At 43.2% G+C, this 27,548-nt stretch overlaps 2 protein-coding genes and 1 long non-coding RNA gene across 4 annotated transcripts in view; all 3 read right to left on the bottom strand.

Annotated features, from left to right (window-relative positions):
• LOC115203560 (vacuolar protein sorting-associated protein 13C) overlaps positions 1-23,401 on the bottom strand; it is a 248,732-nt gene extending 225,331 nt beyond the window's left edge. For both annotated transcript variants that reach the window (XM_029768341.1, XM_029768340.1), the window contains exons 1-3: positions 23,162-23,401; positions 19,157-19,200; positions 17,129-17,171 (exon numbers count right to left, since the gene is read on the bottom strand). In XM_029768341.1, the coding sequence (XP_029624201.1) occupies positions 17,129-17,171; positions 19,157-19,200; positions 23,162-23,261 (187 nt within the window). In that variant the 5' untranslated portion in view covers positions 23,262-23,401. The remainder of the gene's footprint in view (positions 1-17,128; positions 17,172-19,156; positions 19,201-23,161) is intronic.
• On the bottom strand, positions 3,404-4,353 carry LOC115203564 (uncharacterized). Its single transcript, XR_003880203.1, has 2 exons — positions 3,500-4,353; positions 3,404-3,441 (listed from the first exon to the last, which is right to left on the bottom strand). It is a non-coding gene; the product is annotated as an uncharacterized LOC115203564 (long non-coding RNA).
• Positions 23,402-24,107: 706 nt separating the features above from the next.
• On the bottom strand, positions 24,108-26,014 carry LOC115202717 (C2 calcium-dependent domain-containing protein 4C-like). The gene is made up of 2 exons (XM_029766779.1): positions 25,932-26,014; positions 24,108-25,626 (listed from the first exon to the last, which is right to left on the bottom strand). Exon 2 carries the CDS (start codon positions 25,597-25,599, stop codon positions 24,196-24,198), a length of 1,404 nt encoding a protein of 467 aa, XP_029622639.1. The 5' UTR covers positions 25,600-25,626; positions 25,932-26,014; the 3' UTR covers positions 24,108-24,195.
• Between the last annotated feature and the right edge of the window lie 1,534 nt (positions 26,015-27,548).

Here is a 27,548-nt window from a genome sequence, read left to right as displayed (position 1 = left end):
ATAGAAAACACTCTAAAGTTTCTAAAACTGTTTGAATGGTGTCTGTGAGTATAACAGAACTCATATGGCAGGCAAAACCTGAGAAGATTCCATGCAGGAAGTGGAAATCTGATTTGTGGAATCACCTTCAACACTTTGCCTATGAAACACACCGTGAGTTAGGATTCATTTAGCACTTCCTAAGGCTTCCACTAGATGTCAACAGTCTTTACAAAGTGGTTTGAGTCTTCTCCTGTAAAAACTGACCGAACGAGAGGCCTGGAAAGTTGGTCATAGAGGGAGGGCCATTACTACTATGACGCGGGCGCCCGTGGGTACCCTTTCGTTCCGAAACGTTTAGTAAGACAATGCAATCGTCCGCCTTGAATATTATTGAAGCTCTGATTGAAAAAGGCCCTAAAGATTTATGTTATACAACGTTTGACATGTTTGAACGAACGTAAATATATATTTTTTGCACATTCGTGACGACAAGTCCCGCGCGCTTCAGTACATTATGAGTAGCCTTCGGAACGCGCTAACAAGAAGGAGCTATTGGGACAAAAATTATTCACTTTTTCAAACAAAACTACATTTGTTGTGGACCTGGGAAGTGCCTTCTGATGAAGATAATCAAAGGGAATATTTACAATAGTATATCTGATTTTAGATGGTTCCAAGATGGCGCTAACCTGTATCGCCTAGCCTATTTTTCTGAGCATAGCACCTCATTTTTTGCAAAGTGTGATTTTCCAGTAAAGTTATTCTTAAATCTGGCAATGCGGTTGCATTCACGAGATGTTAATCTATAATTCTTTGAATGACAATATTACATTTTGACAATGATATCGAATAGTAATTTTGTAAATTGGAGCGCTGGTTCACCAGAAGCATTTGAGAGAAAATATTTTCTGAACGTCACGCGCCGATGTAAAATGCTGTTTTTATTTACTGCTCAAAAAAATAAAGGGAACACTTAAACACGTCCTAGATCTGAATGAAATAAATAATCTTATTAAATACTTTTTCCTTTACATAGTTGAATGTGCTGACAACAAAATCACACAAAAATAATCAATGGAAATCCAATTTATCAACCCATGGAGGTCTGGATTTGGAGTCACACTCAAAATTAAAGTGGAAAACCACACTACAGGCTGATCCAACTTTGATGTAATGTCCTTAAAACAAGTCAAAATGAGGCTCAGTAGTGTGTGTGGCCTCCACGTGCCTGTATGACCTCCCTACAACGCCTGGGCATGCTCCTGATGAGGTGGCGGATGGTCTCCTGAGGGATCTCCTCCCAGACCTGGACTAAAGCATCCGCCAACTCCTGGACAGTCTGTGGTGCAACGTAGCGTTGGTGGATGGAGCGAGACATGATGTCCCAGATGTGCTCAATTGGATTCAGGTCTGGGGAACGGGCGGGCCAGTCCATAACATCAATGCCTTCCTCTTGCAGGAACTGCTGACACACTCCAGCCACATGAGGTCTAGCATTGTCTTGCATTAGGAGGAACCCAGGGCCAACCGCACCAGCATATGGTCTCACAAGGGGTCTGAGGACCTCATCTCGGTACCTAATGGCAGTCAGGCTACCTCTGGCGAGCACATGGAGGGCTGTGCGGCCCCCCCAAAGAAATGCCACCCCACACCATGACTGACCCACCGCCAAACCGGTCATGCTGGAGGATGTTGCAGGCAGCAGAACGTTCTCCACGGCGTCTCCAGACTCTGTCACGTCTGTCACGTGCTCAGTGTGAACCTGCTTTCATCTGTGAAGAGCACAGGGCGCCAGTAGCGAATTTGCCAATCTTGGTGTTCTCTGGCAAATGCCAAACGTCCTGCACGGTGTTGGGCTGTAAGCACAACCCCCACCTGTGGACGTCGGGCCCTCATACCACCCTCATGGAGTCTGTTTCTGACTGTTTGAGCAGACACATGCACATTTGTGGCCTGCTGGAGGTCATTTTGCAGGGCTCTGGCAGTGCTCCTTATGCTCCTCCTTGCACAAAGGCGGAGGTAGCGGACCTGCTGCTGGGTTGTTGCCCTCCTACGGCCTCCTCCACGTCTCCTGATGTACTGGCCTGTCTCCTGGTAGCGCCTCCATGCTCTGGACACTACGCTGACAGACACAGCAAACCTTCTTGCCACAGCTCGCATTGATGTGCCATCCTGGATGAGCTGCACTACCTGAGCCACTTGTGTGGGTTGTAGACTCCGTCTCATGCTACCACTAGAGAGAAAGCACCGCCAGCATTCAAAAGTGACCAAAACATCAGCCAGGAAGCATAGAAACTGAGAAGTTGTCTGTGGTCCCCACCTGCTGAACCACTCCTTTATTGGGGGTGTCTTGCTAATTACCTATAATTTCCACCTGTTGTCTATTCCATTTGCACAACAGCATGTGAATTTTATTGTCAATCAGTGTTGCTTCCTAAGTGGACAGTTTGATTTCACAGAAGTGTGATTGACTTGGAGTTACATTGTGTTGTTTAAGTGTTCCCTTTATTTTGAGCAGTGTATATAAATATGAACTTTATCGAACAAAAAATGCATGTATTGTGTAACATGATGTCCTAGGAGTGTCATCTAATGAAGATTGTCAAAGGTTAGTGCTGCATTTAGCTGTGTTTTGGGTATTTGTGATGCATGCTCGTTGCTTTGAAAATGGCAGTGTGATTATTTTTGGCAGGGTACTCTCCTAACATAATCTAATGTTTTGCTTTTGCTGTAAAGCCTTTTTGAAATCGGACAACGTGGTTTGATTCAGGGGAGGTGTATCTATAAAATGGTGTAAAATAGTCATATGTTTGAGAAATTGAAGTTATAGCATTTATGAGGTATTTGTATTTCGCGCGACGTGATTCCACTGGCTGTTGACTAGGGTGGGACGCAAGCGTCCCAGGTTCCCAGACAGGTTAACAGAGTGTGTTCCGTCTGAGTTATTTAACATAGTGTGTTCCATCTGAGTTATTTAACATAGTGTGTTCCATATCTGAGTTATTTAACATAGTGTGTTCCATATCTGAGTTATTTAGCATAGTGTGTTCCATCTCTGAGTTATTTAACATAGTGTGTTCCATCTCTGAGTTATTTAACATAGTGTGTTCCATATCTGAGTTATTTAACATAGTGTGTTCCATATCTGAGTTATTTAACATAGTGTGTTCCATATCTGAGTTATTTAACATAGTGTGTTCCATATCTGAGTTATTTAACATAGTGTGTTCCATATCTGAGTTATTTAACATAGTGTGTTCCATCCAAGTTATTTAACAGAGGTGTTCCATCTTGTCCAGCCATCTTGTGTCAAGACGACCACAATGGAAATAAGTCCCAGACTTTATTGTGTGTTATCCGTCGATGATTTTATTCATGTGTATGTTTGGCTTTTAAGTTGTATGTGTGCTTTTTTTTTTTAAATGGTCGAATTAATAAACTAAACTAAAACAGCCTTACCTCATGGTATTCTGTATTGTCTAACTACAATATCATCTGAGTTATTTAACAGCCTTACCCCATGGTATTCTGTATTGTCTAACTACAATATCATCTGAGTTATTTAACAGCCTTACCCCATGGTATTCTGTATTGTCTAACTACAATAACATCGGAGTTATTTAATAACCTTACCTCACGGTATTCTGTATTGTCTAACTACAATAACATCGGAGTTATTTAATAACCTTACCTCATGGTATTCTGTATTGTCTAACTACAATAACATCGGAGTTATTTAATAACCTTACCTCATGGTATTCTGTAGCCTTGTCTAACTACAAACTATGCTATCCGATATATTGGTCTACCATATAAAGCTTGAGTCAATTCATTCATGGTGGTTGTCGTTTGATTACGTTGAGCCTTTGTGCTTCTTATCGATTGAATCTATGTAGTCTACACCAAGAATAGCTGGCCCCATTTTTCTGGCTGAGCATCTTTTCCTTCATAAAAAGACCTTTGAGTTCCCACGACACCGTCTTTCAGATGACAACCTACATAGCAGCTCTAAAACAGACAGCACCATCAGCACAGTGTCTGATGAACAGACTGCCTAGACACCTTTTGAATGGCATCATAATTACTTTGCTGCGACTGGGGGGAAAACCTGAATAAAAATATGTTTTATTCAATCCATTTACTGATAAAAGGCCAGACAATTATTTTATTTTTTTTACCTTTATTTAACTAGGCAAGTCAGTTATTAAGAACAAAGGCACCTGTTGGATTTAGTTGGGGCCTAATTCAATGTGGGGCCTAATTCAATGTGGGGCCTAATTCAATGTGGGGCCTAATTCAATGTGGGGCTAACACTGTGCTGCTGGTAATTAAGAAAATAAACTTCAAAACATCCATTCATTAAAAATAGCAAAAACAGCATTTATTTTCTATCAGGACTTATTAACTGTAGAGATAAGGGGATTTTTTTTATTTGTATAAATAAAGTTACAAATCACAATATTATTTTGTGCAGTATTATATCATTACTTTGACTCCAAGTATCTATTTTATTCCTAGGTATTGTTAGCTAGCACTACCTGAGTCATATAGCTTTTTACGTCCTATAGCTTGGTCTCCATCTTCTTTTCACACTGAAGAAAAATATCAACGCAACATGTAAAGTGTTGGTCCCATGTTTCATGAAATGAAACAAAAAGATCCCAGAAATGTTCCATACGCACAAGAAGCTTATTTCTCTCAAATGTTGTTGCACAAATTTGTTTACATCCCCTGTTAGTGAGCATTTCTCCTTTGCCAAGATAATCCATCCACCTGACAGGTGTGGCATATCAAGAAGCTGATTAAACAGCATGATTATTACACAGGTGCACCTTGTGCAGGGGACAATAAAAGGCCACTCTAAAATGTAAAACTTTTTTTGGTAATAACATAGTACATAGGATTGATTTTAAGAAATGTGGTTTAATTAATCTGATTAATATTATGGTGTTTCTATTCTGAGAAAAACGAAACCCTCAGGGAGTTCCGATAGGATGGAATGGAAAATATGGCGCTGTACAACGTCACGGTCGGGAGTAGGCTACAGCATAAGTGAATTGGAGGATTCTAAGTTAATATCTAAGGGGCATAACATTTCCACACCCTGATTGTAGTGTAAACAATACTCATTTCGCCTATGGTAGGCCTACAGTACTGAATACAAAAAAAAAAATGTTTTTATTTATTTGACCTTTATTTAACTAGGCAGGTCAGTTAAGAACAAATTCTTATTTTCAATGACGGCCTAGGAACAGTGGGTTAACTGCCTTGTTCAGGGGCAGATTGACAGATTTGTACCTTGTCAGCTCGGGGATTTGAACTTGCAACCTTTCGATTGCTAGTCCAACGCTCTAAACACTTGGCTACCCTGCCGCCCAATGACGTGACTCTCCGCCAATAATTACATTTAGAGGATTGGAGGACTCTATATTAATATCCAAGGGGATTTTTCTGTTAGGATCTATGAGAATACGTAAGGGATTTTTATATAATTCTAAAATAATTAATTAATAATAATCGCTTTGTTTAAAACCTCAACCTGTTGGGGCTAGGAGGCAGTATTTGCACGGCCGGATAAAAAAACGTACCCGATTTAATCTGGTAACTACTCTTGCCCAGAAACGGGAATATGCATATAATTAGTAGATTTGGATAGAAAACACCCTAAAGTTTCTAAAACTGTTTGAATGGTGTCTGTGAGTATAACAGAACTCATATGGCAGGCCAAAACCTGAGAAGATTCCATACAGGAAGTGGCCTGTCTGACAATTTGTTATCCTTCTGTTGCATCTCTATCGAAAATACAGCATCTCTGCTGTAACGTGACATTTTCTAAGGCTTCCATTGGCTCTCAGAAGGCGCCAGAAAGTGGAATGAGATGTCTGCAGTCTCTGGGCGAAGTACAGCAGCTCTGTTTGTTACTGGTCAGGCTGGGGACAGTGACACTGGAGATGCGCGTTCATCTAAATTAAAAAAAAAATCTTTCAGCCTTTGAATGAATACAACGTCGCCCGGTTGGAATATTATCACTATTTTACGAGAAAAATCGCATAAAAATTGATTTTAAACAGCGTTTGACATGCTTCGAAGTACGGTAATGGAATATTTTGACATTTTTTGTCACGAAATGCGCTCGCGTGTCACCCTTCGGATAGTTACCTGAACGCATGAACAAAACGGCAGTATTTGGATGTAACTATGGATTATTTGGAACCAAAACAACATTTGTTGTTGAAGTAGAAGTCCTGGGAGTGCATTCTGACGAAGAACAGCAAAGGTAATCCAATTTTTCTTATAGTAAATCTGAGTTTGGTGAGGGCCAAACTTGGTGGGTGTCAAAATAGCTAGCCGTGATGGCCGAGCTATGTACTCAGAATATTGCAAAATGTGCTTTCGCCGAAAAGCTATTTTAAAATCTGACACCGCGATTGCATAAAGGAGTTCTGTATCTATAATTCTTAAAATAATTGTTATGTATTTTGAGAATGTTAATCGTGAGTAATTTAGTAAATTCACTGGAAGTTTGCGGTGGGTATGCTAGTTCTGAACATCACATGCTAATGTAAAAAGCTGGTTTTTGATATATGAACTTGATTGAACAAATCATGCATTTATTGTATAACATAATGTCCTAGGAGTGTCATCTGATGAAGATCATCAAAGGTTAGTGCTGCATTTAGCTGTGGTTTTGTTTTTTGTGACATATATGCTTGCTTTGAAAATGGCTGTGTGATTATTTTTGGCAGGGTACTCTCCTGACATAATCTAATGTTTTGCTTTCGCTGTAAAGCCTTGAAATCGGACAATGTGGTTAGATTAACGAGAGTCTTGTCTTTAAAATGGTGTAAAATAGTCATATTTGTATTTCGCGCCATGCGATTCCACTGGCAAGCGTCCCACCTTGCCCAGGGAGGTTAAGGATCCACCACCTTTAAAAAAAAAAAAAATAGCTTAAAATCTACATACCCAGAAAGTTATGTTTTTCTTGGAACTAAAACACAATCATATTAATCACATTAATTAAGCAAGTACCAATCAAACGTTTGGACACACCTACTCATTCCAGGATTTTTCTTCATTTTGACTATTTTCTACATTGTAGAATATAAGTGAAGACATCACAACTATGAAATAACACATATGGAATCAGTTAAGAACAAATTCTTATTTACAAGGACAGCCTACTCTTTTCTCCCCATCGGGGAATTGAAACCTCGTCTCCGGTGTGCCCGCATTCTCTAGTACAGCCATTATTGAAGGTACTTGAGGTCACAGAGAAAGTCTGGACATGGCCTGCTCTCCCTTACGTAAGGAATTAGGCACTTTCCCATGTTTACTACAGTATGTACTATAGGCTATGTTTACTTGTCAGACTGCACAGTAGCCTAATAAACAAATGCAGGTGGCTTATATCTTCAAAATGCTTTAAATGCTTTATTATCCAAATGTAAAAGCATATAGTGTACAGTACTGTATTTCTTCATCTGCATCTTTATGCTTTCGGTAATAAATTAATGATAAAAATACTCTTTCAAAATGCAGATATTGATTTAGTTATGGATCCATAACAAATTACTATGGGAATAAGTATTACTGAATTACAGAAATATTGAAACAAATTGTTGCTTACTAGAAAATACTCTTTCAAATACACATGGTCTGGCCTTTATAAATATTATTCTGGCCTTTATATATATTATTCTGGCCTTTATAAATATTATTTTGGCCTGTATTCAGATTACAAATTACTCACGGTGTTTTTTTTTTGTTTTGAAAATGTAATAATCTCAAAAATATCGTTATATATAGCCTTCTCAGAGCAGCGCCAAACGGTGCTGAAATAGACGTCCACATTTTCGTTTTTCCGTGCTCGTCTCAGAGCAGTGCCAAACGGTGCTGCTCTGAGACGAGCACGGAGAAACGAAAATGTTCAATTATGTTCCATGATATTCTTAAGATAAATGTGTTGACTGAATATAAGCAGGTGATGTGTGCTAAATAATGAAGTTAGGTTTCTCCAGAAATAAAGATTTCTAAAATAACAAACTGGCTTTATTTACAAATTAGTGAGATTGTCTCACCCCATGTTCAATAATTGCCTTTTTCCCCCCCTCGCTCACTCTAGGTTAAATGAAAACAAAATCTTCCAAATATTGTTACTTTTTAAGCCTTGAGACAATTGAGACATGGATTGTGTATGTGTGCCATTCAGAGGGTGAATGGGCAAGATAAAATATTTAAGCGCACTTTGAATAAGGTATGGTAGTAGGTGCCAAGTGCACTGGTTTGAGTGTCAAGAACTGCAACACAGCGGCTGTGGGAAGAGACTGGCGGTAATGTTGTTTTATACAGCGGCTGTAGGAAGAGACTGGTGGTAATGTAATGTTGTTTTATACAGCGGCTGTAGGAAGAGACTGGTGGTAATGTAGTCTTGTTTTATACAGCGGCTGTGGGAAGAGACTGGTGGTAATGTAATGTTGTTTTATACAGCGGCTGTAGGAAGAGACCGGTGGTAATGTAGTCTTGTTTTATACAGCGGCTGTGGGAAGAGACTGGTGGTAATGTAGTCTTGTTTTATACAGCGGCTGTAGGAAGAGACCGATGGTAATGTAATGTTGTTTTCTACAGCGGCTGTGGGAAGAGACTGGTGATAATGTCTTGTTTTCTACAGCGGCTGTGGGAAGAGACCGGTGATAATGTCTTGTTTTCTACAGCGGCTGTGGGAAGAGACCGGTGGTAATACCGTTGACAGGAAGTCAGTGAACAGAAGAGGCTGTCAACCCACTAGTAACACATTAAAATGGGTCAAATGCAATTATATCAGTCAAACACTACAGTAACAAAGACACGGGAGAGTCCTTCACATGTTGTGGTACAACCAGCTAGCCAAGAGCCTAGCTGAGATTATTAACAACTGAACAAGTTCACACTGTTTCAGAGTAAAAGTCTTTGAGATATTAACTAAATACCTAACAGTTGTCTACTTCCCAGTTAATTCTAGTAAAGTCAAGAAGCCTAGTTAACTAACTAACCAACTACAGAAACAGACAACAGAGTCTGTTGAGAGGGAAGACTCATTCTAGTAAAGTCAAGCTTAGAGGCCTAGTTAACTAACCAACAACAGAAACAGACATCAGGGTCTGATGAGAGGGAAGATGAGTGCGAAACAGAACATACAAAGGGTGTCTAAAAAGAAACAAACTATTTCAGTTGTTTACTAGTTTCCAGTAAATTGAAATGGATTAAGAGGTAAATGAAAGTAGGTGATTTACTTTCCTTAGTGTTACATGTCCTCTCTCTACAGTCTCTGTCCATCTTTCCTCAGTGTTACATGTCCTCTCTCTACAGTCTCTGTCCATCTTTCCTCAGTGTTACATGTCCTCTCTCTAGAGTCTCTGTCCATCTTTCCTCAGTGTTACATGTCCTCTCTCTCTACAGTCTCTGTCCATCTTTCCTCAGTGTTACATGTCCTCTCTCTACAGTCTCTGTCCATCTTTCCTCAGTGTTACATGTCCTCTCTCTACTCTACAGTCTCTGTCCATCTTTCCTCAGTGTTACATGTCCTCTCTCTCTACAGTCTCTGTCCATCTTTCCTCAGTGTTACATGTCCTCTCTCTACTCTACAGTCTCTGTCCATCTTTCCTCAATGTTACATGTCCTCTCTCTCTACAGTCTCTGTCCATCTTTCCTCAGTGTTACATGTCCTCTCTACTCTACAGTCTCTGTCCATCTTTCCACAGTGTTACATGTCCTCTCTCTACTCTAGTCTCTGTCCATCTTTCCTCAATGTTACATGTCCTCTCTCTACAGTCTCTGTCCATCTTTCCTCAGTGTTACATGTCCTCTCTCTACTCTACAGTCTCTGTCCATCTTTCCTCAGTGTTACATGTCCTCTCTCTCTACAGTCTCTGTCCATCTTTCCTCAGTGTTACATGTCCTCTCTCTCCACAGTCTCTGTCCATCTTTCCTCAGTGTTACATGTCCTCTCTCTACAGTCTCTGTCCATCTTTCCTCAGTGTTGCATGTCCTCTCTCTACAGTCTCTGTCCATCTTTCCTCAGTGTTACATGTCCTCTCTCTACAGTCTCTGTCCATCTTTCCTCAATGTTACATGTCCTCTCTCTACAGTCTCTGTCCATCTTTCCTCAGTGTTACATGTCCTCTCTCTACTCTACAGTCTCTGTCCATCTTTCCTCAGTGTTACATGTCCTCTCTCTACTCTACAGTCTCTGTCCATCTTTCCTCAGTGTTACATGTCCTCTCTCTACAGTCTCTGTCCATCTTTCCTCAATGTTACATGTCCTCTCTCTACAGTCTCTGTCCATCTTTCCTCAGTGTTACATGTCCTCTCTCTACTCTACAGTCTCTGTCCATCTGTCCTCAGTGTTACATGTCCTCTCTCTCTACAGTCTCTGTCCATCTTTCCTCAGTGTTACATGTCCTCTCTCTCTACAGTCTCTGTCCATCTTTCCTCAGTGTTACATGTCCTCTCTCTACAGTCTCTGTCCATCTTTCCTCAGTGTTACATGTCCTCTCTCTACTCTACAGTCTCTGTCCATCTTTCCTCAATGTGACATGTCCTCTCTCTACAGTCTCTGTCCATCTTTCCTCAGTGTTACTTGTCCTCTCTCTACTCTACAGTCTCTGTCCATCTTTCCTCAGTGTTACATGTCCTCTCTACAGCCTCTGTCCATCTTTCCTCAATGTTACATGTCCTCTCTCTCTACAGTCTCTGTCCATCTTTCCTCAGTGTTACATGTCCTCTCTCTACAGTCTCTGTCCATCTTTCCTCAGTGTTACATGTCCTCTCTACTCTACAGTCTCTGTCCATCTTTCCTCAGTGTTACATGTCCTCTCTCTCTACAGTCTCTGTCCATCTTTCCTCAGTGTTACATGTCCTCTCTACTCTACAGTCTCTGTCCATCTTTCCTCAATGTTACATGTCCTCTCTCTACAGTCTCTGTCCATCTTTCCTCAGTGTTACATGTCCTCTCTCTACTCTACAGTCTCTGTCCATCTTTCCTCAATGTTACATGTCCTCTCTCTACAGTCTCTGTCCATCTTTCCTCAGTGTTACATGTCCTCTCTCTCTACAGTCTCTGTCCATCTTTCCTCAGTGTTACATGTCCTCTCTCTACAGTCTCTGTCCATCTTTCCTCAGTGTTACATGTCCTCTCTCTCTACAGTCTCTGTCCATCTTTCCTCAGTGTTGCATGTCCTCTCTCTACAGTCTCTGTCCATCTTTCCTCAGTGTTGCATGTCCTCTCTCTACAGTCTCTGTCCATCTTTCCTCAGTGTTACATGTCCTCTCTCTACTCTACAGTCTCTGTCCATCTTTCCTCTATGTTACATGTCCTCTCTACAGTCTCTGTCCATCTTTCCTCAATGTTACATGTCCTCTCTCTCTACAGTCTCTGTCCATCTTTCCTCAGTGTTACATGTCCTCTCTCTACAGTCTCTGTCCATCTTTCCTCAGTGTTACATGTCCTCTCTCTACAGTCTCTGTCCATCTTTCCTCAATGTTACATGTCCTCTCTCTACAGTCTCTGTCCATCTTTCCTCAGTGTTACATGTCCTCTCTCTACTCTACAGTCTCTGTCCATCTTTCCTCAATGTTACATGTCCTCTCTCTACAGTCTCTGTCCATCTTTCCTCAGTGTTACATGTCCTCTCTCTCTACAGTCTCTGTCCATCTTTCCTCAGTGTTACATGTCCTCTCTCTACAGTCTCTGTCCATCTTTCCTCAGTGTTACATGTCCTCTCTCTCTACAGTCTCTGTCCATCTTTCCTCAGTGTTGCATGTCCTCTCTCTACAGTCTCTGTCCATCTTTCCTCAGTGTTGCATGTCCTCTCTCTACAGTCTCTGTCCATCTTTCCTCAGTGTTACATGTCCTCTCTCTACTCTACAGTCTCTGTCCATCTTTCCTCAATGTTACATGTCCTCTCTACAGTCTCTGTCCATCTTTCATCAGTGTTGCATGTCCTCTCTCTACAGTCTCTGTCCATCTTTCCTCAGTGTTACATGTCCTCTCTCTACTCTACAGTCTCTGTCCATCTTTCCTCAATGTTACATGTCCTCTCTCTACAGTCTCTGTCCATCTTTCCTCAGTGTTACATGTCCTCTCTCTACTCTACAGTCTCTGTCCATCTTTCCTCAATGTTACATGTCCTCTCTACAGTCTCTGTCCATCGTTCCTCAATGTTACATGCCCTCTCTCTACAGTCTCTGTCCATCTTTCCTCAGTGTTACATGTCCTCTCTCTACAGTCTCTGTCCATCTTTCCTCAGTGTTACATGTCCTCTCTCTACTCTACAGTCTCTGTCCATCTTTCCTCAATGTTACATGTCCTCTCTACAGTCTCTGTCCATCTTTCCTCAGTGTTACATGTCCTCTCTCTCTACAGTCTCTGTCCATCTTTCCTCAGTGTTACATGTCCTCTCTCTACAGTCTCTGTCCATCTTTCCTCAGTGTTACATGTCCTCTCTCTACTCTACAGTCTCTGTCCATCTTTCCTTAGTGTTACATGTCCTCTCTCTACTCTACAGTCTCTGTCCATCTTTCCTCAATGTTACATGTCCTCTCTACAGTCTCTGTCCATCTTTCCTCAATGTTACATGCCCTCTCTCTACTCTACAGTCTCTGTCCATCTTTCCTCAATGTTACATGCCCTCTCTCTACAGTCTCTGTCCATCTTTCCTTAGTGTTACATGTCCTCTCTCTACAGTCTCTGTATATCTTTCCTCAGTGTTACATGTCCTCTCTCTACTCTACAGTCTCTGTCCATCTTTCCTCAATGTTACATGCCCTCTCTCTACAGTCTCTGTCCATCTTTCCTCAGTGTTACATGTCCTCTCTCTACAGTCTCTGTCCATCTTTCCTCAGTGTTACATGTCCTCTCTCTACTCTACAGTCTCTGTCCATCTTTCCTCAATGTTACATGTCCTCTCTACAGTCTCTGTCCATCTTTCCTCAATGTTACATGCCCTCTCTCTACAGTCTCTGTCCATCTTTCCTCAGTGTTACATGTCCTCTCTCTACTCTACAGTCTCTGTCCATCTTTCCTCAATGTTACATGTCCTCTCTCTACAGTCTCTGTCCATCTTTCCTCAGTGTTACATGTCCTCTCTCTACAGTCTCTGTCCATCTTTCCACAGTGTTACATGTCCTCTCTCTACAGTCTCTGTCCATCTTTCCTCAGTGTTACATGTCCTCTCTCTCTACAGTCTCTGTCCATCTTTCCTCAGTGTTACATGTCCTCTCTCTACAGTCTCTGTCCATCTTTCCTCAGTGTTACATGTTCTCTCTCTACTCTACAGTCTCTGTCCATCTTTCCTCAATGTTACATGTCCTCTCTCTACAGTCTCTGTTCATCTTTCCTCAATGTTACATGCCCTCTCTCTACAGTCTCTGTCCATCTTTCCTCAGTGTTACATGTCCTCTCTCTACAGTCTCTGTCCATCCTTCCTCAGTGTTACATGTCCTCTCTCTACTCTACAGTCTCTGTCCATCTTTCCTCAGTGTTACATGTCCTCTCTCTACTCTACAGTCTCTGTCCATCTTTCCTCAGTGTTACATGTCCTCTCTACTCTACAGTCTCTGTCCATCTTTCCTCAGTGTTACATGTCCTCTCTCTACTCTACAGTCTCTGTCCATCTCACAGTGTTGTTAACAAACCTCTGGGCTGCGTGGACACTTTCCCCAGTAGAGATGTGAAGCATCTTGGATTGCAGTAGTTTCTCTAATGTCATTAAAGGATGATCAGAGAAAGTGTCAGGTGAGGTCAGGAAAAACACTCGTCACCATAGACACAACTAGTTCTTAGAAGTAAAGGGAGAAAGCCCCTCGCACCACAGTCATTTGACTGGAACACTCATGGCCAAGGTACACCCAATATGGCCGCTGGTCTGCTCCACCCACCACGACACGTTTCCTGGAATGGAGAACTAACCGTTCTAGTCATTCTATGTCTATGGGACAGAGAATCTACTCACAGCACAGCACGTCTCCCATTAGAGACCATTAACATCAACTCAATACACAACATTAGACCTCTGTCTGGGGGGGGTGGGGTGGGACAAAGCCAAGGACAGAGTTGAACAGTCTCTCAGAGTAACCTATTTAGGTCATTTAATCTATAGGATCTAGTACGAGACTGGGCTCCATCCTTTACTGATGTGATGTTTAAAAATGAGCCAAAAAGGCTAAATCTATCCCAAAGTTACTATACAGGACCTGGAACAAGACTGCTTAATGTTAAACAACAAAGGCTATAAGGGTTGTAATGCAGTGAGGATACAGCCTCTGTTGGGCTTTGTTTACAGAGAGAAAACATGTGTTCTCATCACACACCGTCTCATCCAGAATGAGAGAAATGTGGGAAATTACCTCTGTTCTTCACATCTAGTTTACAGGGTAGAGTAACCTGTTAACAAGTTCTATTCTTCACATCTAGTTTACAGGGTAGAGTAACCTGTTAACAAGTTCTATTCTTCACATCTAGTTTACAGGGTAGAGTAACCTGTTAACTAGTTATATTCTTCACATCTAGTTTACAGGGTAGAGTAACCTGTTAACTAGTTCTATTCTTCACATCTAGTTTACAGGGTAGAGTAACCTGTTAACTAGTTCTGTTCTTCACATCTAGTTTACAGGGTAGAGTAACCTGTTAACTAGTTCTATTCTTCACATCTAGTTTGCAGGGTAGAGTAACCTGTTAACTAGTTCTATTCTTCACATCTAGTTTACAGGGTAGAGTAACCTGTTAACTAGTTCTGTTCTTCACATCTAGTTTACAGGGTAGGGTAACCTGTTAACTAGTTCTGTTCTTCACATCTAGTTTACAGGGTAGAGTAACCTGTTAACTAGTTCTGTTCTTCACATCTAGTTTACAGGGTAGAGTAACCTGTTAACTAGTTCTGTTCTTCACATCTAGTTTACAGGGTAGAGTAACCTGTTAACTAGTTCTGTTCTTCACATCTAGTTTACAGGGTAGAGTAACCTGTTAACTAGTTCTATTCTTCACATCTAGTTTACAGGGTAGAGTAACCTGTTAACTAGTTCTGTTCTTCACATCTAGTTTACAGGGTAGAGTAACCTGTTAACTAGTTCTATTCTTCACATCTAGTTTACAGGGTAGAGTAACCTGTTAACTAGTTCTATTCTTCACATCTAGTTTACAGGGTAGAGTAACCTGTTAACTAGTTATGTTCTTCACATCTAGTTTACAGGGTAGAGTAACCTGTTAACTAGTTCTGTTCTTCACATCTAGTTTACAGGGTAGAGTTGTGCAACACCTGTTTGTTTGTGTGATAAACATATTCAGACAAAAATATTAACTTTTTCATCACAGACTCCAACTTCCTATTTCTTGTATGTTTTGAAGCCGTTGCTACAAACTACCAAACTAAACAGTGTTCTGCTGACAGAGATAATGTAGTGATACACTAGTACTTTTTGGAAGAAATATTGCCAAGAAATGTTGTTGGCAATGGAGAAGGGTATGAGACACTGGAGCAATGAGGAGAAATGAGGAGCAATGAGGAGCAATAATGTATTTATTTTACCTTTATTTAACTAGGCAAGTCAGTTAAGAACACATTCTTATTTACAATGACAGCCTAGGAACGGTGGGTTAACTGCCTTGTCAGAACGACAGATTTTTACCTTGTCAGCTCGGGGATTCGAACTTGCAACCTTTCGGTTACTAGTCCAACGCTCTAACCACTAGGCTACGCATGCTGCTGGAGGTGTTGCCCCTGTTCTGTCCATCAGTGCTTGAGGCGTCACTACAGACACCCTGGTTCAAATCCAGGCTGTATCACAACCAGCCGTGATTGGGAATCCCATAGGTCGGCGTGCAATTTACACCTCCTAGCTTAGAATTGTGAACTAAAATGTTAAATCTAGTTACCTATGTTTGCACTGCCATTTACTTTTTTTTAAATATAATGTTTATTTAACTAGGCAAGGCAGTTAAGAACAAATTCTTATTTACAATAACGGCCTACACCGGAGCCTGGAATCGAACCAGGGTGTCTGCAGTGACGCCTCTAGCACTGAGATGCAGTGCCTTAGACCACTGTGATACAGCCTGGAATCAAACCAGGGTGTCTGTAGTGACTCCTCTAGCACTGAGATGCAGTGCCTTAGACCGCTGCGCCACTCAGGAGTCCATTGCTCTGCAACATTGCCTCAAAATTTGCTAGTGTATCATCAGCTTTAGTTTAGGGTGCATCCCAAATGGCATCCTAATTCCTATATAGTACAATACTTTAGACCAGACCCCCTAATGGGCCCCATGTCAAAAGCAGTGCACTACAAACGGAATAGGGTGCCATTTGGGAGTCCACTTCTCGTTAGTGAAATACCACTGGAGTTGAAGTGGCTTAGTGAAGTGAGAGAGAGCAACGTAACGACTCTGGAGAATTCACATACAGCCCATACACACATCACTGACCAATCCTCAAATAGCAGCCATATCATACTCCGTTCTCTTTATCATCACAGTCTCTCTACTAAGACACAGGGGCTGCTGGGTAGGTAGCTAGACTCTGTTCTCTTTATCGTCACAGTCTCTCTACTAAGACACAGGGGCTGCTGGGTAGGTAGCTAGACTCTGTTCTCTTTATCATCACAGACTCTCTACTAAGACACAGGGGCTGCTGGGTAGGTAACTATTGAGTTGTCGTGCTACTACTGTCTGTTCTCTATAGCAGTCACTGAACAATCCTCTGAACTAAGACCCAGGATCAGAGTCGCTGAACAATCCTCTGAACTAAGACCCAGGATCAGAGTCACTGAACAATCCTCTGAACTAAGACCCAGGATCAGAGTCACTGAACAATCCTCTGAACTAAGACCCAGGATCAGAGTCACTGAACAATACTCTGAACTAAGACCCAGGATCAGAGTCACTGAACAATCCTCTGAACTGAGACCCAGGAGCTACTGTAGCTATTGAGTTGTCATGCTTCATGGATTGAATACTTGTCCTTTACCAGAGCCACTAGCCCAGAGTTCTCCCAGAGTTTGATTATGCAATACCAAGGCTGTGGACCGACGAATGATACTTGAGAAAACAACATGAAGAAAATAAATAAGATCATTTTGAACTGTGGAGTGGGGGGGGGCTGCCGCCGGTACTCACCAATCTGACCAGCTTTCACTTTAAATGGAACATCCAGCTCACTCTGTAACAGAAACAACAGAACAGAATCAACATCATTAGACCAGTAACATGCATGTATTTTAAGTTGAGTCACTTGAATGGAAGCTAAAGGAGACAGTGGAAGATCATAGATAGATCTACCAGCCCTGATCACCATCCTTCACCCTCCAACTCTGATTCAACACTACAGCCCTGACCTCCATCCTTCACCCTCCAACCACCATCCTTCACCCTCCAACTCTGATTCAACACTACCAGCCCTGATCACCATCCTTCACCCTCCAACTCTGATTCAACACTACCAGCCCTGACCTCCATCCTTCACCCTCCAACTCTGATTCAACAATACCAGCCCTGAGCACCATCCTCTGTACATTGTCTAGCTGATATAATGATTACACTACTGTCTCCTTGATCAACATGTGAGTTGCTGTAGTGGAAAAGGTCAGCGATCAACATCATGTATCATTAATGTATGGAAAACAGTCAGGTATAGGCTACATCAATGATTCAGAACCTAGTCTACTACAGGCCTCTGTGAGGTGAACCAGACCTGGTCTACTACAGGCCTCTGTGAGGTGAACCAGACCTGGTCTACTACAGGCCTCTGTGAGGTGAACCAGACCTGGTCTACTACAGGCCTCTGTGAGGTGAACCAGACCTGGTCTACTACAGGCCTCTGTGAGGTGAACCAGACCTGGTCTACTACAGGCCTCTGTGAGGTGAACCAGACCTGGTCTACTACAGGCCTCTGTGAGGTGAACCAGACCTGGTCTACTACAGGCCTCTGTGAGGTGAACCAGACCTGGTCTACTACAGGCCTCTGTGAGGTGAGGACAATAGGGATGGATCAGAACCAGATCTAGTCTACTACAGGCCTCTGTGAGGTGAGAACAATAGGGATGGATCAGAACCAGACCTAGTCTACTACAGGCCTCTGTGAGGTGAGAACAACAGGGATGGATCAGAACCAGACCTAGTCTACTACAGGCCTCTGTGAGGTGAACCAGACCTAGTCTACTACAGGCCCCTGTGAGGTGAACCAGACCTGGTCTACTACAGGCCTCTGTGAGGTGAACCAGACCTGGTCTACTACAGGCCTCTGTGAGGTGAACCAGACCTGGTCTACTACAGGCCTCTGTGAGGTGAACCAGACCTGGTCTACTACAGGCCTCTGTGAGGTGAACCAGACCTGGTCTACTACAGGCCTCTGTGAGGTGAACCAGACCTGGTCTACTACAGGCCTCTGTGAGGTGAACCAGACCTGGTCTACTACAGGCCTCTGTGAGGTGAACCAGACCTGGTCTACTACAGGCCTCTGTGAGGTGAACCTGACCTGGTCTACTACAGGCCTCTATGAGGTGAGGACAATAGGGATGGATCAGAACCAGATCTAGTCTACTACAGGCCTCTGTGAGGTGAGAACAACAGGGATGGATCAGAACCAGACCTAGTCTACTACAGGCCTCTGTGAGGTGAGAACAACAGGGATGGATCAGAACTAGACCTATTCACATACCGGACCTTGTGAGGTGAACCAGACCTAGTCTACTACAGGCCTCTGTGAGGTGAGGACAATAGGGATGGATCAGAACCAGACCTAGTCTACTACAGGCCTCTGTGAGGTGAGGACAATAGGGATGGATCAGAACCAGACCTAGTCTACTACAGGCCTCTGTGAGGTGAGGACAATAGGGATGGATCAGAACCAGACCAAGTCTACTACAGGCCTCTGTGAGGTGAGGACAATAGGGATGGATCAGAACCAGACCTAGTCTACTACAGGCCTCTGTGAGGTGAGGACAATAGGGATGGATCAGAACCAGACCAAGTCTACTACAGGCCTCTGTGAGGTGAGGACAATAGGGATGGATCAGAACCAGACCTAGTCTACTACAGGCCTCTGTGAGGTGAGGACAATAGGGATGGATACCTGGAAAGTACAATAACATCTATTTAAAATGATAGGCTACACATGTTGATGATAATAAAGTAATGCATACTTACCAAAGCATTTTCTTTAACTTTCAAGTTTTCCAGAACAACATTGCCTGGACAGAGATGAGAGAAAACACAAGTTAGTGATACTAGAACGTGTACACTAGTTACAGGAAGTCTGCTTGATGTGAACACTAGTTACAGGAAGTCTGATGTGTACACTAGTTACAGGAAGTCTGCTTGGTGTGTACACTAGTTACAGGAAGTCTGCTTGGTGTGTACACTAGTTACAGGAAGTCTGCATGATGTATACACTAGGTACAGGAAGTCTGCTTGATGTGTACACTAGTTACAGGAAGTCTGCTTGATGTGTACACTAGTTACAGGAAGTCTGCTTGATGTGTACACGAGTTACAGGAAGTCTGCTTGATGTGTACACTAGTTACAGGAAGTCTGCTTGATGTGTACACTAGTTACAGGAAGTCTGCTTGACTGACAGCTAGCAGAGTAGATTCAGACAATTATCAACTGTGTGTGTCGACCAGGGAGTCAGGTTTCTTTCATCGGGTTACTACAAAAAGGTCAGTCATGGTGGTTATACAGCCTAGACCAAAACAGGAAGTTAAACAACCATGGTTCCTAAATCTGGACCAAATCCTGTCTGATTCCTAAAAAACCCAATTCCGTATGTACTGCACTACTTTTTTTACCAGGGCCCCAGCAGTGAATTTTATTCACAATAAAACAAAACATACTCATTATGTTCAGAACAACCCAGTGTATGACGACATGTCATCTGGTAACTGTACATCAAAACATAGTGATTATTAACGTTGACACTGTACATCAGTTTTATTAACGTTTATTAACGTTGACACTGTAAATGACATCAGTTTTATGATTTGGAGATGTGAAGTGCACATTTGGACTCACGGGTGTTTGGCTTGCTTGTATAATATCAAAACGGTATTTATTATGATCCTCAATGTCTCATCTTTCAAAATACATCGAGTCCTCTTAACTTTACAGCATTTCCCCCTCACTCAGACAACAAAACATTTCCCCCTCACTCAGACAACAAAAAATTTCTCAGACAAAACAGTTAGCGTAGGTCTAGGTGTTACATCACAGTGAGTTAGCGTAGGTCTAGATGTTACATCACAGTGAGTTAGCGTAGGTCTAGGTGTTACATCACAGTGAGGCGAGTTAGCGTAGGTCTAGATGTTACATCACGGTGAGTTAGCGTAGGTCTAGATGTTCCATCACAGTGAGGTGAGTTAGCGTAGGTCTAGGTGTTACATCACAGTGAGGTGAGTTAGCGTAGCTCTAGGTGTTACGTCACAGTGAGGTGAGTTAGCGTAGGTCTAGGTGTTACATCACAGTGAGGTGAGTTAGCGTAGGTCTAGGTGTTACATCACAGTGAGTTAGCGTAGGTCTAGGTGTTACATCACAGTGAGTTAGCGTAGGTCTAGGTGTTACATCACAGTGAGTTAGCGTAGGTCTAGGTGTTACATCACAGTGAGGTGAGTTAGCGTAGGTCTAGGTGTTACATCACAGTGAGGTGAGTTAGCGTAGGTCTAGGTGTTACATCACAGTGAGTTAGCGTAGGTCTAGGTGTTACATCACTGTGTCCAGTGTACAGAAACAACACGTCTGGTGAAATCATGTTGTTGATCACCTCTGATGGCAGTCACAGGACTGTAAGGTGATCTAGCTCAGGTAACCGTCATGTACTTTGGAAAAATAACCCAGGAGTAAAAAGAACCAAGCCTCCCACGTCAAGGTGTGACAAAAGCATTCATAGTGTTGTGAGGTAAAGTGAGCTCGCTTTGAGATGGAACAGTCATGTGATCATAATCTCTTCAGAATATGTTGTTGATAGACTCTGTACTCCTTTGCCCTCCATTCACATATCTATTGTTAAAACGTAGGCCTTTTCCATCAATGATTGAATTAAACAACATCAATTGAATTTAGCGTAGAGTTTAGATATTAACCTGGAGAAACACTACCGTGGGTCAAAACAATTACCTTATCTGACCTTTGGGCTTTTATCAAGGACCAAGGGTAAACTAATCTATGGTATAAAAACACAACTGCAGAAAGCCTAAAATGGAAGACTTCCTTAGTGAAACAGACAGATCAACAGACCATACAGTAGGCTACAACCAACAGACTAACATTTAATCATGAAGCTCTGTATTGGGCTTAGTCTACGGTTGAGACACATGATACAATAACTAGGCCTACAGGGAAGAAACAGGACTAGTAAGGAATCTGTCGGTACTGTTTGGTATTTGTAGTAAGGGTTTTTCCTGTATGAGCCTATATCACAATGCAATACAAAAAAAACATGCTGCCGGCTATCTTTGGTCTTACTAGGATATATGACGCTTATGCAAATGTAATACAATGGCTTTTATCTGGCTTCAACGTTCCAAAGATATAGGCTAGGCTAGTACTGTGGTCTACCCATGACAAAAATAAGGGTCCTGTCTAGCTAAGGAATCATAGATTCGACTACTGTATTGATCCAACTGCTGTATTAATCCAACTGCTGTATTAACCCAACTGCTGTATTAATCCAACTGCTGTATTAATCCAACTACTGTATTAACCCTGGCGTCAGGTCTGGAGTGCAAACATGGGACAAAGATCCAACCCTCCTACACTCGGATGACGGGAGAGGATGACAGGTACGGCCGAGGCCTAACAGTCACAATGGTTTCTGCAGGTATTATAGAGACGGTGGGTGTGGACGGTGTTACCTGCCAAGAGACTTACTGCAGTATCCTGAACTTCCTTCAAAGCAAACATTGCAGTTGACAACTCAAAATGTCAGTACTTTCTCATGTCAGTTTGCCAGGATCAAAATGTTGTTTTTTTATAGGCCTACACTTTCACCAGCTGTGTTGACAGCTGTATGTGTGACTAAATGTTTCTATTTCACGTTCTAATGTATACCCTACTAGCTAGGTAAATACTATCTATCTAGCTTTGCAACTAACTGTGGCTTATTCTGGGCACAGTCTGTTTCTGCTCCCTTGCCAACTCCTTATTGAATGATCATGCCATTGGCTTGACAATGATAGCAATGGAATTGGCAAGAGCACAAAAATATCTGGGACCAGGCTAGTAAAGTATAGGATATGGCAAGAGCACAAACAGATCTGGGACCAGGCTAGTAAAGTATAGGATATGGTAAGTACACAAACAGATATGGGACCAGACTAGTAAAGTATAGGATATGGCAAGAGCACAAACAGATATGGGACCAGGCTAGTAAAGTATAGGATATGGCAAGAGCACAGACAGATATGGGACCAGGCTAGTAAAGTATGGGATATGGCAAAAAGCACAAACAGATCTGGGACCAGGCTAGTAAAGTATAGCATATGGCAAGAGCACAAACAGATCTGGGACCTGGCTAGTAAAGTATAGGATATGGCTAATAGAAAAGTTGCCACTTCACTCAAGAGATCCACACTGAGAGAAAGGCATCAACTGGAAACTGGTTGATGCCTTGGTACCTGACCAGATCATACCATCTTGATTTACCAGTCCGCTCAGTCCTGTATGCATTCATTGTTGTGAAGACAGATTAGTTAGACAGACTACACTGTGTCCAGCAGGAAACAGCTGGGATTAATGCATGTATGTTTATGTCTATGTCTACATGTTGTACCCATATAATAATAGATTACTAATAAATGTAGGCTAAGCCAGACAAAACATAAGGTTGTTTGTGTATGGCAGCTCATTTATGCAATGCCAGATCAAAGTAAATATGTTAGCTGTGTGAGCCCCAGTCAGTGACTTTCTAGGCACACAAAGCGTCCTACAACATTTCAATATCATTACAGGTATGTTTACAAAACCTTTTATCCTAGACTGGGTAACGTTAGCATCATGTCCCAGAGACTGGTTATAGCTAGCTAGTTCGTTAGTTAGTTAGCATTAAGGCTTGTTTGTTTAAAATGCTAACAGCTAACCTAGCCACACTAGCATTCCTTGCACTGTGAGGTTAGCAGCGCTTCAACTGTCATTCCAGCCTCTTCTGTGCGTGTCGCTCACCTCCCCAAATGCCAATCTTCAACTGGGACTTGTCGAGGTTTTCCACATAGTCTCCGATGAACCTATTCAGGAGATCACTGACCATAGATTCAAAAACCATTGTTGAACTTCGTGGCTAGCACTACCCTTGTTGATGGGTAAATGCTACGAGTGCCAAGATTATCCCGTGATCTTCAGTGTGAACGCCTTTCCGTAGCAAGATGACAAGAGCTTTAATATGAAAGAGATTCGCTCTGCGATCGATTAGTAATGTAGCTAATCGACTAGTAATGCCTGTATACAGTGACAGCCAGCGGTGTCAAATTATGTGATCTTGAATAAACTGTATTTGCAAATAACACAGGTGTGATCATGTAAAAATAAATTATTGGTGGCCAGAATGAAATCCTTGAATGACTTTCAAACATGAGGGAATGTAGACCTCTGGACCATATCAATGAACTATATTTGGTAGTGTCATCTTTGACAAGGTTAGCCGTTTGTTTTAGTCTTCTCATCATAGGCAATGTAATTGTAATGTATTTGTTAAATAAAAGCTTTTCTAATTAATTAAATGTATATTATAAAATGTAATCTGAATGCTCTTAAAGATTATTTTCTGTAGGTTTTAAAGCAGGTCCAATTCATTTCCATTTATGGACCAAATCTAATCACGAATTCAATTTCTTATCCTTCCTTATGTCGATGTAGGCTGTTGTGTAGACGGCTCTGCAATTGCAGCGCTTGAAATAGACCAGTGGAGGCTGCTGAGGGGAGAACGGCTCATAAATGTCTGGAACAGAGCAAATGGAATGGCACCAAACACATGGAAACCAAACACTCATTCCGCTCCAGCCATTACCACGAGCCCGTCCTCCCCAATTAAGGTACCACCAACCTCCTGTGAAATAAACTGTCTCTGAATACAGTCACAGTTTAGTAGGATAAGACTCAAAACAACCAGATGTTTTTTTTTTACGTTGATTTAATAAATATGTAGCAGAGTAAAAAGTCAAAAAATATTTCTTATATACATTCAAGCCAATCAACAATTTTTACATAGATAATAAACTTTTCAGCAAAATCTCACAGTCTCCCAAAATATAGTCCCTTTTCATGGAGGACATTTTGTTGACAACTTTGAACCGCAGCGACCGGCAGCAGATATCTTCCTGTGAGATACCATAGAAGAAGAAATCCTCGTTGAAGATGGGGTTCCTGCTCCTTTTAATTACCGCGCTGCGTTGCTTCTGAATCTTCTCCGGTAACAGACAGATACTGATGCTGCAGTTGATGCTCTTAGGATCCACAGAGATAGCATACAGTCCCTCAGCACTGATCAACCTCACTCTGAGTCTCTGGTTGTCTAGGCAGTACTCTGCTGAGAGCCGTAGTGCCCCCTCTCTACCTACAGGAACTAGACTCTCCTTCATGACCCTCTCTCTGTGGAGGACGAAGTCTATGGGGAAGATAACAGGGGGAGCCAGGGTGAAGGCACTGGGAAGGGGTTCTACTAATCCAGCATCAGAGGCCCTCCGGATGATATTTGGGCTATTGTCCGTGGAGCTGCTTTCATCTGTGGACAGGGAGTTGTTTCTGGAGAGCACAGCTTTTCTCATAGTCCGGGACAGAAGTCTGTCGTGGCTCAGGGCTTTGAGCAGGGAGGACTTGGGAGGCGGCCTGGCCAGGAGAGGGGAGCTGAACGGGGAGGACTCGGTGGAGGACGTGGTGTCACTGTCCAGGGTGCTCTGTCTCTGGAGAGCCACCAGCCTGGAGCCTCCAGGAGACAGCCTGCTGGAGGTCAGCTTGGTGAGGCTGAAGGAGGATGACGGGGCGTGGGGTAGAGGTGAGGTTCTGGAGGAGTACGTTTTGGAGCGGCCACGAGGCCCGGGAGAGGCAGCGATCAGGGGGAGGGGGCAGGCGTTGGGGTGGCTGTGGAACAGAGACTCTTTCCTCCGGGTGTGGGGGCTCTCCAGGAGGGTACAGAAACCGTAGCAGGTCTGGGCCTTGGCCAGGTGGGGCAGGGAGAGAGCTGCTTGGCTCTGGGGGTCAGCGTTGGTACTCTCCTCATCACTGAAGCCCTGGTCGTATGGAGTCTCGTCCACGCTCTCTACCTGGATGAGGGTTGGATGAGTGTTGATGAAGGGTTCTCTCACTGTTACCTCCCTCTCCGGGCTGCTGCCCTTCTCAGGTGAAAAGGACACCTTTCCAACAGGGCTAGTTTTACTCCAGTCCACTGTCTTTAGCTCCTGCTGTGGCGAGATCTTTGGTGGGATGCAGAACTCAGGGATAGTATTCGGAGTGATGATGTTAGGACACAGAGAGATCGTCTTCCTTCCTTTCTCCCGAGATGTTCTCTCTCCCAACATGATGTCTGAGATGCGGAAGCTGTACTCTGCTATTGGCAACAGAAGGTTGTTTTTGGCCACTGAAACACGGATCTGCTCAACGACCCACATTACATGAGCTCTGTCAGGATCACAGCTCTGGAGAAAGAGAAGGAAGAAAATTCACAGTTAGGTCAGATCACAGGCAACTTTTCAAAACCAAAAAACACAAGCAACCAAGGCTACAACTTTTCAAATCCAATAATTGCAAAGCCAATTCTCCCTCATCATGTAATATTTGAATTCAATTCAGTTTCTTATTCAATTCAATGAATTGAAATAATAATACATGTATCCTGTATAGGAATAGTCGACAATAAAATGTTTTTTACTGTATAGGAAATGACCTTGAATGGAAGAGCACATTCAAGCCTGGTCCTTAGACTTTTTGTGGTTATAGTCACCTGTTACACTATCAGTGTCAGTCTACCTCCAGAGAGTGTCAGGCTCAGTCTCCCTCCTGTAGTATCTTCCTGTAGGATCCTCCTGTATGGTCATTCTGTAGTATCCCCCTGTAGTATCCAGTGTGTGATGCTATAGGAGACGGCCAAGCTGGTTAAATAGGGCTGTGGATCTGGGCGGCGGTCACTGCTGTTAAGAAGATCCTCCCTCTCTGTCCTGGTCATCCATTTACACAGCAGGCTTTTATCTCTGGTCATCCCTTCACAGACAGGCCAGCCCAGCAGGCTGTTCACATGGAAACACACGGCAACCAATGCCACGATACTGCACCCTGGGGTCCGCACATGGGAATATCAGCTGGACCATGAACAGACACATGCCAGAGACATGGGAAAGACCACAGTCAGACTAGACACACCACAGAGACATGGGAGACACCACAACCAGACTAGACACACCACAGAGACATGGGAGACACCACAACCAGACTAGACACACCACAGAGACATGGGAGACACCACAACCAGACTAGACACATCACAGAGACATGGGAGACACCACAGTCAGACTAGACACACCACAGAGACATGGGAGACACCACAACCAGACTAGACACACCACAGAGACATGGGAGACACCACAACCAGACCAGACACACCACAGAGACATGGGAGACACCACAACCAGACCAGACACACCACAGAGACCTGGGAGACACCACAACCAGACTAGACACATCACAGAGACATGGGAGACACCACAACCAGACCAGACACACCACAGAGACATGGGAGACACCACAACCAGACCAGACACACCACAGAGACATGGGAGACACCACAACCAGACCAAACACACCACAGAGACATGGGAGACACCACAACCAGACCAGACACACCACAGAGACATCAAAGACACCACAACCAGACCAGACACACCACAGAGACATGGGAGACACCACAACCAGACCAGACACACCACAGAGACATGGGAGACACCACAACCAGACTAGACACACCACAGAGACATGGGAGACACCACAACCAGACCAGACACACCACAGAGACATGGGAGACACCACAACCAGACTAGACACACCACAGAGACATGGGAGACACCACAACCAGACCAGACACACCACAGAGACATGGGAGACACCACAACCAGACTAGACACACCACAGAGACATGGGAGACACCACAACCAGACTAGACACGCCACAGAGACATGGGAGACACCACAACCAGACCAGACACACCACAGAGACATGGGAGACACCACAACCAGACTAGACACACCACAGAGACATGGGAGACACCACAACCAGACCAGACACACCACAGAGACATGGGAGACACCACAACCAGACCAGACACACCACAGAGACATCAAAGACACCACAACCAGACTAGACACACCACAGAGACATGGGAGACACCACAACCAGACCAGACACACCACAGAGACATGGGAGAAACCACAACCAGACCAGACACACCACAGAGACATGGGAGACACCACAGTCAGACTAGACACACCACAGAGACATGGGAGACACCACAGCCAGACCAGACACACCACAGAGACATGGGAGACACCACAACCAGACTAGACACACC

Source organism: Salmo trutta, chromosome 12 (genome assembly GCF_901001165.1).
Source record: "Salmo trutta chromosome 12, fSalTru1.1, whole genome shotgun sequence".
NCBI lineage: Eukaryota > Metazoa > Chordata > Actinopteri > Salmoniformes > Salmonidae > Salmo > Salmo trutta.
Note: the sequence above shows the minus strand (reverse complement) of the source record. Positions and strands in the feature narration are given on the sequence as shown.